This window comes from Mytilus californianus, unplaced genomic scaffold (genome assembly GCF_021869535.1).
Source record: "Mytilus californianus isolate M0D057914Y unplaced genomic scaffold, xbMytCali1.0.p SCAF_1, whole genome shotgun sequence".
Taxonomy (NCBI): Eukaryota; Metazoa; Mollusca; class Bivalvia; order Mytilida; family Mytilidae; genus Mytilus; species Mytilus californianus.
This window is the reverse complement of record NW_026262581.1, coordinates 133,056,442-133,071,696: the sequence shown is the minus strand read 5'-3', so window position 1 is coordinate 133,071,696 and position 15,255 is coordinate 133,056,442. Positions and strand designations below refer to the sequence as shown.

The 15,255-nt window shown below is 32.2% G+C and overlaps 1 protein-coding gene across 2 annotated transcripts in view; it reads right to left on the bottom strand.

The window, feature by feature from the left end:
* The window catches only part of LOC127735023 (protein Hook homolog 3-like), a 34,668-nt gene extending 19,418 nt beyond the window's left edge, over nt 1-15,250 (bottom strand). The window contains exons 1-13 of one of the 2 annotated variants that reach the window (XM_052245094.1): nt 15,158-15,250; nt 11,486-11,571; nt 9,542-9,614; nt 8,597-8,647; nt 7,563-7,614; nt 7,243-7,391; nt 6,916-6,972; nt 6,069-6,152; nt 5,507-5,601; nt 4,879-4,890; nt 2,920-2,999; nt 588-652; nt 133-216 (exon numbers count right to left, since the gene is read on the bottom strand). In XM_052245094.1, coding sequence (XP_052101054.1) covers nt 133-216; nt 588-652; nt 2,920-2,999; nt 4,879-4,890; nt 5,507-5,601; nt 6,069-6,152; nt 6,916-6,972; nt 7,243-7,391; nt 7,563-7,614; nt 8,597-8,647; nt 9,542-9,614; nt 11,486-11,571; nt 15,158-15,196 — 927 coding nt within the window. In that variant the 5' untranslated portion in view covers nt 15,197-15,250. The remainder of the gene's footprint in view (nt 1-132; nt 217-587; nt 653-2,919; nt 3,000-4,878; nt 4,891-5,506; nt 5,602-6,068; nt 6,153-6,915; nt 6,973-7,242; nt 7,392-7,562; nt 7,615-8,596; nt 8,648-9,541; nt 9,615-11,485; nt 11,572-15,157) is intronic. The other variant, XM_052245106.1, reaches the window with a different exon arrangement.
* Nucleotides 15,251-15,255: the final 5 nt, after the last annotated feature.

Sequence of the window (15,255 nt, the reverse complement as noted above, 5' to 3'; positions counted from 1 at the left end):
TATTATGAATTACTTCATTTGGTATCAAAGAAATTCATCTAAACCTCAAACTTTCATAATGTAAAGTGTAGGTCAAAATGACCAAGATGTAGTGAACTGTGTGGACTGGATAATCCTATGAAGATAACTTACAACTTGTTCTGATGTATGACGCAAAACATCTAATTCATCCTTCAATCCTCTTGCTTCCTCAGCTATAGATGTTAACTCTGTGTTCTGAAACAATATTGTTATTTCTCGGTTAAAAGATGATAAAACTTAAATAAATTTCAATAAAAAAGGATAAAAAATCATTCTAACAGTAGGATTGGGACCAATTTTTTTACCAATGATGGTAAAGTCATCAGGATTTCCTTCATTATGTCTTAAACAATAAGCAATAAACATTCTAATAAACTGTCATCCCCTAGGGACCTTTTCATTGGACTTATCTATACCTCCAACTAATTACACTATATGTTGTTATAGTGACGCTTTACACAGGAAAAAGAGAAACATAATAAAGAGAAGAAATAGTGAACAATAATTTTTTTTTAAATTTTACAACTATTTTTTTAATTAACATAAGTATACTAAAAAGAACCAACCTTATATTTGATGTCATTGAATTCTTTTGTCATTAATTCAAGCTTTATTCTGTAGTCATCTCTTGCTGAAAAAGAAAACATGATCCATATAAATATCTAATACTTATAAAGATTATATTAATTGTTTAGGTTAATCTCAGTACTATTGCTACATGAATGCAATAATGAGATTTTCTATATTTCACACTAAAATGATAAAATCTAAAGCCTTTCCTAAGGAACATCATAAGTGTAATAATTAATATTAACATATATGTATATATAAATATTATCTTGATATTGGTGCATTTGTAAACAAGAATATGCATCCATGACACCATCCCCCACTCACACTATCTTATTTCCATGCTAGGTGAACTATGAACTCTTATGCTTTATTGGCATATATATTAAACAGTTCACTTCATAATGAACATGTGTACAAAGTTTCAAGTTGATGTGCCAACCAACTACGTACATCAATACTTTATCCTGATACGGGCCAGACAGACTTATGAACAAGACTGACACATAGACTGCAAAACATAATGCCACTCTACTTTCATAGAGGGGGCAATAAAAAAGTTTTCTAATTAATTGGAACTAGATTATAGGGATCTGATGCCTATTTGGGCTATACAACACTTGTCAGCATGACTTTGCAATGCCAGATCTACATAAACCTTTTAACTGTGGTGCATATATATAATTAATTAATTTGATTTGTGTAAATTTGAGAATTTCTGATTTTCTATAACAGACAGATAACAAAAATAACATGAACCTTGAGTCTAAAACAAAATAATATTCATAGGCTTACAAGAAATAAGATCTGTACAAAGGGAAATAACAGAGTAAAGGCCTGAAGGCTAAAGGTCAAATAAGAATTAAGATCTGTACAAAGGGAAATGACAGAGTAAAGGCCTGAAGGCTAAAGGTCAAACAAGAAATAAGATCTGTACAAAGGGAAATGACAGAGTAAAGGCCTGAAGACTAAAGGTCAAACAATAAATAAGATCTGTACAAAGGGTAGTGACAGAGTAAAGGCCTAAAGATTAAAGGTCAAACAATAAATAAGATCTGTACAAAGGTTAGTGACAGAGTAAAGGCCTGAAGACTAAAGGTCAAACAAGAAATAAGATCTGTACAAAGGGAAATAACAGAGTAAAGGCCTGAAGATTAAAGGTCAAACAATAAATAAGATCTGTACAAAGGGTAGTGATAGAGTAAAGGCCTGAAGACTAAAGGTCAAACAAGAAATAAGATCTGTACAAAGGGAAATACCAGAGTAAAGGCCTGAAGACTAAAGGTCAAACAAGAAATAAGATCTGTACAAAGGGAAATAACAGAGTAAAGGCCTGAAGACTAAAGTTCAAACAAGAAATAAGATCTGAACAAAGGGAAATAACAGAGTAAAGGCCTGAAGGCTAAAAGTCAAACAAGAAATAAGATCTGTACAAAGGGAAATGACAGAGTAAAGGCATGAAGACTAAAGGTCAAACAAGAAATAAGATCTGTACAAAGGGAAATAACAGAGTAAAGTCCTGAAGGCTAAAGGTCAAACAAAAAATAAGATCTGTACAAAGGGTGATGACAGAGTAAAGACCTGAAGTCTAAAGGTCAAACAAGAAATAAGATCTGTACAAAGGGAAATAACAGAGTAAAGGCCTGAAGGCTAAAGGTCAAACAAAAAATAAGATCTGTACAAAGGGTAGTGACAGAGTAAAGGCCTGAAGATTAAAGGTCAAACAATAAATAAGATCTGTACAAAGGGTAGTGACAGAGTAAAGGCCTGAAGACTAAAGGTCAAACAAGAAATAAGATCTGTACAAAGGGAAATAACAGAGTAAAGGCCTGAAGGCTAAAAGTCAAACAAGAAATGAGATCTGTACAAAGGGAAATAACAGAGTAAAGACCTGAAGATTAAAGGTCAAACAATAAATAAGATCTGTACAAAGGGTAGTGACAGAGTAAAGGCCTGAAGACTAAAGGTCAAACAAGAAATAAGATCTGTACAAAGGGTAGTGACAGAGTAAAGGCCTGAAGACTAAAGGTCAAACAAGAATTAAGATCTGTACAAAGGGAAATAACAGAGTAAAGGTCTGAAGACTAAAGGTCAAACAAGAAACAAGGGATACTTGTATGTCCATATAAAATCCATGTCTCTCTGTTCAGACCAATGATTCAGTGCTTTATGAAGTTTATTATGTGGAATTACAACAAGACTATTTTGTAATGGGATTAAAAAAATCAATAAAGTGTAAATATACTTATAAGTGCTGATCCAATTATTTTAGATAACAACTTAACTATGTTTGATGCATATAATGAAAAAATTTGCTTGTCCACTTACCAGCATCAATTTTAAAATTTTCTTCCTGTAATTTTTCTACCTGTAGAAGTAACTGTTGATATCTTTTACCTGCTGGTGTACTGAAAACAGAAACAAAAACATTTTTAGAACTACAGCTGCTGTGTATACTAATCCAACTCAATACATGTAAATTAACATGAATAAAACAGATGTTTTAAGTATCAGACAAAAATTGTGCATTTGTGGACAAAAATACCAAAATAGTTTAAAATTTAAAGACTTCTCAAAACTTCAACTAATCAACTATTTCAAAAATTGAATCCAGTTCTGTATAGGATACTAAAAGTTGACCCCTAATTTGTCAAGCATGAAGTAAATTTATCCGATTTAACAAAGTTTCAATTTTAATCAATTTATATGCAAATCAATAGAAGTATACAATGTGGCAATGTCACACACTAAACTCTACACTGTGAGTCACACTTCTAAAAATACCAAGGAAATTTGCAACCATTTAAACATGGGTAAGTCACACTTCTAAAAATACCAATGCAACTATTTACTTATGGGCAAGTCACACTTTTAAATACACCAGGGCAACCATTCACATTCAGGCAAATCACACTTCTCAATATACCAGGGCAACAATTCACATACATTCAAACATTACACAAGACAAACCAGCACACACTATCAAGGCAAACTGCAACAACCGTTAGTACAAACATGTCACTTCACCAACTTTTTGGATTCATTTCATAAATATTCAGTCAGTTATAGTTTCAGTTATTGCATGTGGTAATTATTTATTAGGCTAAACTAGATTATTGACAGGGTGTAATCTTTTTTAAATTAATACATTTATTTTTAACATAGTTGTTCCATTTAAAAGAAAGCTATAAAGGTAGAAATATTATTCTGGGATTTTAAAATATGACCCAAAAACCATTAATAGTAACATTAATGTTGAACAGTAATTAGTACATGTAATATCAAGGTCAAGCCATGTTCTAAAGAAACATAACACTGAAGTATTAAGATATTGACCAAAATGCAAGAAAAAAGGAACTGTCATTCAGACATGACATATAGGTCATAGTGACCTACCTGTTGTAGAAATGAGTTAAACTGCAATTAATGAATGCAGCAGTAATTTGCCAGTAAAGTATCAAAAATATATATTTCTATCACTTTTTGGAATATAAAACAAAAAATAAAATTTATAAATGTTCATTTTGCAATAGTACTTGTCATAGTGGCACACTGATGAAAAACTGTAAAAGTGGATCTCCTTATGTGGATGCTGAAATCTGGAGTTCAAAAATACCCAAGAATTACAATGATTCCTTAGAATAACTGACATCTGTGCTATCTATCACATGTGACTGATATATTTAGACTTACCAGAAGAAACCACTACCAGATAAATACACATTATACTGACGTCAACAAAGCATATTTACATTAGCAAAGATATTAATCTTGTCACGATACATGGATATATTAGAATGGAATACATTTTTCTGACTTCTAAATACTAATAAATATGGTGTATAGGCAACAGACAAGATTCTAAAAGTCTATCAAAGAAAGTTAAAAGTTTATATATATGATAGAAGAAAACAGGTTTGTATAACTCAATCAAACTCTACTACAACTCAACTGTTGTCATCTTAAGTTTTTGAGTTTTGCAAGTCAAAATAATTCACTATTAATTACATGCAAAACAATGCATTGCATTTAATTTTTTCCATTGGCTAAATAGAAAGGGGATTAAATACAAAGAGAAAACAAATACATTTACTTTCTGTAAAAATATTATCAAGCAATACTCCATGCCCTGACACATCCTCTTTTACTATACAATCAGTTCCCTCTTACTTCATAGAATGATTTATGAGCATGCTTAGACACGCCCCCAAAGTCTTAAGATCTGTATTAGTAGAACTTATACATGGTGCAATAATACATATGTAGCTCTCACTATTATCAACTTACCTAGGGAACAGGCTAGAAACAGAGCAAATTAATATATAACCTATAATCTAATTTATTGTGCTTAAATATTACTATCCATAAAAATTCTTGAGTGCTTTCTATTTTGCTGTCTCAATTGTCATGTGTACTACTTCCTGTTTGTTTGGCTTGTAATTTCAAACAAATAACTAGATTAAACTGGATCAGATGTGTCTGATTATTAATTTGGTTGCCACAATTGGTTCCAACCAAAATATGGAAAACACCCAAGGTTGCCTTTAATTGGATTACTGGTTATTTACCTATGAATCAAAATGCTTGGAAACAGGTTCCAGTTTAAAGTTCATTTTGTACATTGCTGTGCGTTGTGGTTAATTGGTTTTCAATGAATAACTTTTGATCAAACAATTTTGAAGGAACAACCCCTCAAATATGTATAAAAGGACATTTATCACTAAATTGGCAATTAAGTTTCATAAAATCTTAGTACTTATGAAAAATGTCAATATGATCCAAATCTATTTTTTACTAGTAACATATTTTTTTAAAATAAATATACCATACTTCATTGATTTCACCTGTGTATATACACAATATAAATTTTCCTGCCCTTGCAGATGTTGTTCAAACCTTCTAGTCTGTAACTTACCTCGGTTCATCCAGGTTCTCCGCCTGGTTCACTCTCTCCTGTAGTCGTTCATTCTCACTGAATAAAACTTGTTTCTCCTCTAATAAGCCTGCAACCTTTAAAAGTTACCATAAATCAATTTAGTATCAGCCTTCTTTGGAATATATAAATCATCATAAACTTATACAATGTGTATGGTATTAACCAAAAACAAGAATCTTTCACTGTTAATATCAAACAATATAATTTGCATGGAATAATATAATGGAATAACATAATGGAATAATATAATGGAATAACATAATGGAATAACATAATGGATTAATATAATGGAATAACATAATGGAATTACATAATGGAATAACATAATGGAATAATATAATGGAATAATATAATACTCTGTTAATATCAATAATCAAATAATAATCATAAGGTCTGTCAAAGTTTGCTTTTATAATATACAAGATTATGTTGTGTACAATGGACACAGTCCCCTGTCATACAGACAAGAATATATATTTAACTCCACTGAAATCCCAAAGCATCAACAAAACAACAACACTAAATGTATAATTGTACACACCTGTACATCTAGTTCATGACATCTCTGTGTTAGGTCTTCTTTGTCTTCAAGTGCTGAGTTCAAATCATCAACTGCTTTCTTCAACTGTACATAAACAAATCAGTTGCTAAATCAATACTGATGGAATCTTATATGCAAAGATTTATCCATTTGTGTATGAAATTGTAGTGAATAAGTAAATAGAAAATTAAATATAGTAAATAGCATGTGTTATTTATTCTTTTGTGAAATAAATTAAACAAGTAAATTCTCCCAAACAGATATATTTTTTTGTGATCTGTCACTGCATGATAAAAGGGAGATTATCGCAACTCTTTTTCAGTTTTCAATAAATGTCCAGTCCTTAGATGTATGGTTCACTTCACCTAAACTTAATTATTTCTGGTAAGAAATAAACTGCTCTCTGCAATTCAAAATTCTTCTTGACTGTTCATATTTAATCAGCTCTTACATGGGTAACTCTCTTGTTTTAAAAGAAGAAAATGGCAATATACATTATACAGTATTGTTAAGTGGCCAGCTGAAGCCCGCCTCCAGGTGCGGGTTTTTCTTGCTGCATTGAAGACCCATTGGTGGCCTTGGGCTGTTTTCTGGTCTTTGGTCGGGTTGTTGTCTCCTTGACACAATATCTTTTCTTATATATAAAACCTTTTAAATATGGTTTGAGATCAAGATAAATAACATCTTGAAAGTTCTATAAATAGATATAATGGTATTTACTGTTTGTCATCTTTGTTTGCAATTCTCAAATTTCTGAACGAAAAAAGATTAAGTGAATATACAGTTATTAAATAATATTTGTCTTTTTGATGTGTTAGAACAATTTGTTTCCATGCCGATTACTAACCTGGTCAGCCATTTCAGAATCACCATCTCCATTGGTTGACACTTCTTTCATCATCAGCTGTAACAAACATAATGAAATAATAAATAGCGTAAGTGATTTTGTAAAAAAACATTTAAAACAATATCTATGACATGTTTTATATAGTATCTAATGCAATGCATATTTGTATTAACTGGCTACAAAATTTATGTTTTCTTGTAGTAAATTTCCCCTTAGTGAGAATTACACTTCTTTTAAAATGTTATGTCAATAATATATGATTTCTCAACATTAGAAATTTCTATGTGAAATACTAAATTCAGTCAGTGAATTTTAAGTAAAACATACCTCTTGTATGGCATTCATTACAACCTGTTGGACAGAGACCTCCATGGACATAATTCTCTGTATATATTCCTGTTTGTCAGCACAGTTTACAGCACACCCCAGTATTAACTGTAGCAAGCGTGACAGCTCCGATGTGTTACAGTGTTCACCTGAATATAACATCATAGTTGACAGACTAACTTTGTAATGAAAACATTTGCATGTAGAGGACAGGTATGATATTATTGTGATATGATATTATTGTGAAGTATAATTTTTATCAAAAGATTCTGATTTATTTATATTGTCTTTATTATATATGGTGAAAACTAAAAACTTACCTATGTCATTGATATTAGGCATTTGGAAATCCTGGATCTCTATTCCAAGTATCTATAAAATAAATAGTTCAGTGGTTGTCGTTGGTTCATGTCATATTTGTTTTTCATAAATTGTTTTGTTATAAATTAGGCCTTTACTTATCTCATTTGAATTGTTTCACATTTTTCATGTATGTTACTTTTATAGCTGACTACACAGTATGAGTTTTTCTCATTGTTGAAGGCAGTACAGTGGCCTATAATTGCTTATATCCACTTCATTTGAACTCCGTTGATAGTTGTCTCATTGGCAATCATACCACATCTATTTACTTTTATATTATCACATTAATCCTACATTCATTCTCTATATGATTTACAAAGGGAAAACTTTATTAAACTTTGTTGTAATAATGATTACGTTATCAAACTTTCAATTAATGTATGTTTTGGATATATATATAAATATGAGTATTTGGACCATATGAGTATATACTCATTTGGTTATTAACAGGTAAGAACATATGAGTATAAAGACCATATATGCACGAGAAACGTTTATCAATGTTTTGTGCTCATTTATCCATCCTGTGTGCTTTTAGTTCAGCAAGTAAGAAACAAAACATGATGTTCAGGAAATACAACAATAAAAAATTATTCAAAAGAATATAAGATGCCACAGCAGTAAGTACATGTAAGACACAAAACAAACAAGTTTTGGACAAAGTTAATTATCAAAATATTGCACTGCAATTGCTCATATTTTACATAAAAAATTAAGCAGATTAACTATGGAAGAATTCTTCTTTCAGAGGAACACACAGCTTGTTCTGCAAACCTGTCTGAGTGTGGGTGTATCTGTTCTCTTGCATTTGAAAGTATCATGTAAAATCATCTTTATCATCGTGTTAATAACCTGGACCATAGTATGGTCAGATGATATAAATATATACACATATGGCTATGACTGTATGCGTATAGTCAATCATATACAAACATTATACACAGCCTGAAACACAACACATAGACTTCCAGAAATCTTCAATTAAACTGACCTCCAGATTGAACTCTAGAATTCCTTTCAGGATCTTCTTAAGGTTACTGACCTACAAAATAATTAAATAAATAATGTACAAAATTCTCACTTGTAATTTCTAACTACACATGCACTTATTTTGTTCAATGATTGCAAATAATTCAAAATTTGGTGACTATGTTGAATGCATATATCCTATCAACCTTGAGATAAAGGATACAACAGATACAGTTAAGTCTGCCTCATATCTTGACTAACATCTAGAAATTGACAATGATGGTCGGTTGAAAACAAAACTTTACAGCAAAAGAGATAGTTTCAGCTTCCCAATTGTGAACTTTCCATTTCTATGTAGCAACATTCCAGCAGCACCTGCATACAGAGTATATATCTCCCAGGGCTTGTATTTCCGATCATGATTTCCTTGATAGAGGGTTGCTGCTCAAAAAGAAGCTATTAAACCAAGAGTTCCAATTGTCGTAACTACAATCCCATCCCCTTTTCCCTGAATGTGACCTACCGAATAAGACTTTTCACCTGGTTTGTACAATTATGAGCAACACGACGGGTGCCACTTGTGGAGCAGGATCTACTTACTCTTACGGAGCACCTGAGATCACCACCAGTTTTAGGTGGGGTTCGTGTTGCTCAGTCTTTGGTTTTCTTTGTTGTGTTTTGTGTACTGTTGTCTGTCGGTTTGTCTTTTTCTTTCTTAGCCATGGCTTTGTCAGTTTATTTTCGACTTGAGTTTGAATGTCCCTTTGGTATCCTTCACCTCTCCTTTGCAAAAGGACAAACAAGTCTCAGAATTATTACAATACATATGCTTCTCTCCATCAATAACTTCTAAAAATGTCCATATTTACAATTAATACCGATGTTTAAGTCTATCATAGATACTTACTTTCAGCCTCCAGTTTGTAGAGACAACATAGCCTATCATAGGTACATCATAGGTACTTACCTTCAGCCTCCAGTTTGTAGAGACATCAGGTTTTATCTTTGACAACCAACTATCATCAAAGTAATCTGGTGCTCTATAGAAAAAAAAATATTTGATAACATTGTGTGAAATCCTTCAGTTTAGAGGGTTTTATGTGAATAATGATAATTTGCTCCAATTAATATATGATTGAACAGTGCATTTCTCTTATAACGCATGAAGCACAGCCTGTAATTGTCAGTTTATGTTCTGGAATAATTTTTTATTTTTCTTTAATGTTGTGAGAAAAAATCCAAATACATGTACTACAAAAGTTTGTGATTTAAAAACTGGGAAACATATTGCACCAAAAATAACTATTTACCTCCCTTTAAAAGTTAATCGGATAACAATATAAAAATAAGAAGATGTGGTATGATTGCCAATGAGACAACTCTCCACAAGAGACAAAATGACACAGAAATTAACAACTATAGGTCATTATACAATGAGCAAAACCAATACCGTTAGTCAGCTATAAAAGGCCCTGAAATGACAAATGTTAAACAATTCAAACTAGAAAACTAATGACCTAATTTATGTACAAAATAATGAACGAAAAACAAATATGATACACAGCAACAAACGACAACCACTGAAGTACAGGCTCCTGACTTGGGACAGGCACATACAGAATGTGGATGGGTTAAACTAGTAAGAAGTTAATTTTGTATATGTAGCTACGTAATTTACATGGTATTCTGTACTCTCAAATATGTCATTCTGTAGTAACAGTACATGTAGATTTAAACTTAATAACCACATTATGTCATACATACCGACTTACACCACATAACCACATTATGTCATACATACCAGGGTTCAACATTAACTTTTATACCAACTTGTCCAGTTGGGCAAGTGCCCTATTACTTTTACTTGTTCGAAAGTGAAATCTACATGCCCAAACTTTTACACATTTACATGCCAGGGTTGATTGTTGTGCCATGATGGCAGCAACTAGACTTGACCACTGAGATACTATAAGGCATATATGAGCCGAGGAGGGAGGGAAAAGATCGAGGAATATACGGGAATTGGATCATTTACATAGAGATACTTATTTCATAATAATTTATCTAAGAAATGCCATTTCAAAAAACCCTTCTTAATAAACTGACAACAACTGACAAATTTGTTAAAGTTTAATTTCATTTTCTCTTTCAAACTTTTATGTTTTCCATCTTCATGATCTTAGGGAAATACACATCCGATGTCAAATTCTAAAGTTAGAACAACGAAAATAGACCTCTGCTTTCCATTGATCGGTGGGAATAACACGTGCGTCGGAAACACCAGAGTGGTGTCCCGATTGATAACTACAATGAGGAAGCAAAGCCGTGGCCGCCTGATTGGCCAATATTTTTAAACGTGATCTATTTTTGGTAAAATGGGGAATTCAGTGCGAACAAATGACGAAATATACGCATTGAAGGGGGGGGGTTAAGACCACTTTACTCGACCGTGCGGTGTTATCACTGAGAAATCTATGGACAAAACAACAGACACTATTGATTTTGTGAAATTTTAATCATATAACAGTTTTTTTTTCACTTGCCCGATCGGACAACCAAGATGATGTTTTTACTTGTCCGAATATGGCATTAACTTGCCCCGGGCAATCGGACAACCGTAAGTGTCGGACCCTGCATACCGACTTACACCACATAACCACATTATGTCATACATACAGACTTACACCACATAACCACATTATGTCATACATACCGACTTACACCACATAACCACATTATGTCATACATACTGACTTACACCACATAACCACATTATGTCATACATACTTACTTACACCACATGTACAAGTAACACATGGAAAACGGAAATCTGGTACAATATATATATCTCATGTTCACCTAGCTGTAAAGTCAACAATCAAACTGACACCCTGACTACAAGTGGACTCACATTTGATGAAGAACTTGAGACATAGCCACACCATCACTCAGATCATCTGCAGAATTACATGATGCATCAACTTCAAATGTCTGCATCTGAAAAAATTAACATAAACTGTAGAATTGTTGAATTTTGTTTAATTAATCCTCAAAAAGCAAGAATGTAACTTTTCATTACTGTTAGTGTACATTAACATGATTAAAATTAATTACTTACTTTTTTCAAATAGTTGAACAGACAACTACAACTGGATTGATTTTAGCAACACAATGTTGTCTTTTTCCATATTCAATAATTACATTGTAGACGATAAATAGTCATTTATATCAGTGGTACTGCTGGGAACTCAAGGTAACATTTTATAACTTGCTTTATAAATTTGTACATGTAAAACTCATCAAAGATACCAGGCTTATATTGTAACCTATATTTGCTTACATCAACATCATTTGATCTCTAGTTGTCTCATTGGCAATCAAACCACATCTTTTTATTTTTATATTATTATTTGGTATGGCAGACGAGCATTTCGTCTACACAAAGACTCATTACTGACATTCTAGCCTACATTATAGCATTAAATAGAAATTACAAATACCATTTTTATACATCTGTGTATTTTGTTTCCACATCATTTAATATCTGACCTATAGCATGGACAAAAAGAGATTGTCAGAGTGACAGCAAACCGGCTTTTCATGCAGAGGTCAAAACCCTGAACAGTTGAGCAAGTATGGAAACAAATTTTAAGCTTAAAACAGCTCTGAATTTGGATTGTGATTGAATATTTGACTAGCATAGGTTTGTGACACAAAATGAATGTGGTCCAAGAACTGAAAAATTTGAAATCGGACATTTACCTATTCTGGTCCAATATCCAAAATCTAAGTACATTGTTAGAATCAGCATATCAAAGAAACCCAAGAATTCAATTTTTTATGAAATCAAAAAAGTTTTATTTTAAAGAACCTTATATATATTCAATTTATGTTGAAATCAAACACAGTTTAATTTTGGACCCCGATATGTACCAACTTGAATAAACTGCTTCGCTGAGCGCAGCTGGATACGCCTGCAGAGGTCTAACCCTGAACAGTTGGGGCAAAAATGGACACAATATTCAAGCTTGATACAGGTCTGAATTTGGATTGTATTAAATATTTGACATATTATAGGTTTCTGAATAAATGTAGTCAAAGAACTTGAAATTGGTTATATGAATTGAATTTATATTCAATTAAAGATTTCTTGCTGTTGTGCAATACACTGTGCTGTTGCGCAATACTTAGTAAATCTGTTGTCAGACTATAAACAATTAAAGTTCAATTAATTCTCAATGTCATATTAGAAATTTATGAAAATGTAAAGGGAGCTTACATCAATAGATATAAACAATTAACCAAAGTTTCATGAGAATTGCTGACAGCATTTTTGAGTTATTGTCCGAAAACTGGAAATCCCCCCTTTTTTAATGAATAAAACCCCATAACATAGAAATGTAAAATGTAAAATTTATAAAATTCTAACAGGAGCTTACATCAATAGATATAAACAATTCACCAAAGTTTCATAAGAACTGCTGAAAGCATTTTTGATTTTTTGTAGTTTTGACTTCATTGGTAAAAAATGTTTTGTTTCATAACCATGAGTATGAAATTTAAAGAGGAATCAAAGAAATTTGTACTTTGAACATAACAAGATTCACTTCCTGTTTTTAATACTTCTTGTATTTTATAATCCTCCTGACATAGGAGCACTCAACAAATTCATTTTTAACAATGATGGAGAAAAAAGTAACTGTACCTTCTGCAATATATTATTGCATCAATATAAAATATGATCATCTCCTGTCTCACCTGTTATATTTATAAAACTCCTTACTGAGGAGCACTTTGGTGTGCACTTAAAAAATTTTTTTGTAACAATTCATATGATAATAAATAACTCTCAATAACATATATACTATATGTTTGAACAAGTAAATTTAAATGTAGATCATTTAATTCCATTCAACATTCAACATGTATAACTCCATCTTTCAAAACTACTTGTTTATTTTGGTATAAGTTATAAAACATTGAAATTTCTGATGATTATTTTCCATACCAAATGTACAAGTTTGTTTAGATAAACATCAAAATGATATGCTTCATGGTATGATTATTTGATGAAAAAAAATTCTTACTGGAACCAACATCAAGAACACATTAATTTCTGAATATGGTTTAAATACAACTAAATAAATGTTCTCCAGCTGAGCCTAGCAATATTCAAGGTAATTTATACACTGTCCAACATTGCCCTTAAAATCTGGGTTATAACGCTAAAGTGCCCTTTCAGACAACTAGCACCCTTCTGCCCTGAGATTCAAGCTGGAACACTGTATCCTTTAATAAAAATAGATTATTATCTAATGAAAATGATATTTGCCATTTCTGTTCAAAGGGAAATAACTCAATCACATAATAAGTATAACTTTTGGCTTCTAAAAGGTCTACAACTCAACAACGAGAATAGCTAAAATTGTGAAAATTGAACTTGACCTTCATTTAGTCCCAGGAAACAACATTTCAAAATTTGAAAAAATTTCGTCAAAGCATTTCATGTTAATGAACAGGCACTGTTTGGCAGCCGCCTGCCGTACATCCCCAAATCAATAACAGATTTTTCCTTCGAAAATCCTGTTAAAAATTACTGGTGATAACATCATCATGATCATAGATACATGTATTTCTTGACATGGCCTATTTTATTTTGTATCTTACTTTGATCATCTGTTCTTTTATCTGACAAGGAAAGTATCTCTGTCCCTTTTCCAATCTTCTAAAATTATCTTAAAACTACTAAGGATTGCCTTTTAATAAGGATAACTGGTCTATAGCCTCAATAGACAGGGAGTCACATTTGGGTTTAAGCATTTCATCACATCTGAAGCCTTGGCATGACATCATAAGTTTTATTCAGACGGATCTAGGGTCATATTGAGTCACAGTTCAGCTAAATACCCAATAGTGCAAAATATGTCTATTCCCATTCACACTGGTACTTTGGGGGCCTCGGTTGGTCAAAGTGGCCCCCGACTTTGACCAGGAGATCAATCTTCAGATATCGAATCGGTTTGTTTGTTTCCACCAAGTTTCCTATTGGTTCTCTCTGAGAACTTCAGCTTCCTCCATCATAACAGACTTCCTAGTGTCCTAACACTCCCTTGGTGTTGGGTTGGGGATGGATTGTTCTTGGTGGTTGGTTGTACACAAGTTAGCGACACACCTCCATTAATCCTGTTAGGGAGTGAACACTGATTCCATTGTACCCTTGCAGCTGTCGAGGGGAGCACTAAATAACAGAGGTATTCACCAGTACATTTTTGACCAAAAACTGGGTTGTGTGAAATGCCCGATCTGAAATGGGGTGAAAGCAACCTAGAATCTTTATTATGTAGACAAATTCTCATAGAGGGAGTCCCATTTAAGTTTAAGCATTTCATTACATGTGACACCATGGCACTGATACACTTTGCATTAAATTATTATGCATGTGGAAATTTTATATATAATTTACAAAAATGGCAGATTTTGCATGTAGCTGAATCTGATATTAGGTTTTTGTGCTACATTTAATTCAACACAGAAAGTGTTTTATCGTAACAAACGTATACTTTTCATCAAAACTAATAAATACCCAAATAATTAAGCTATCGCAGACTTCTTCGCGATTCATTTTCCTGTTTTTTACGCCCCAGTTCTGTCAAACAGTAAAATAGTTCAATCAAGGGCAGC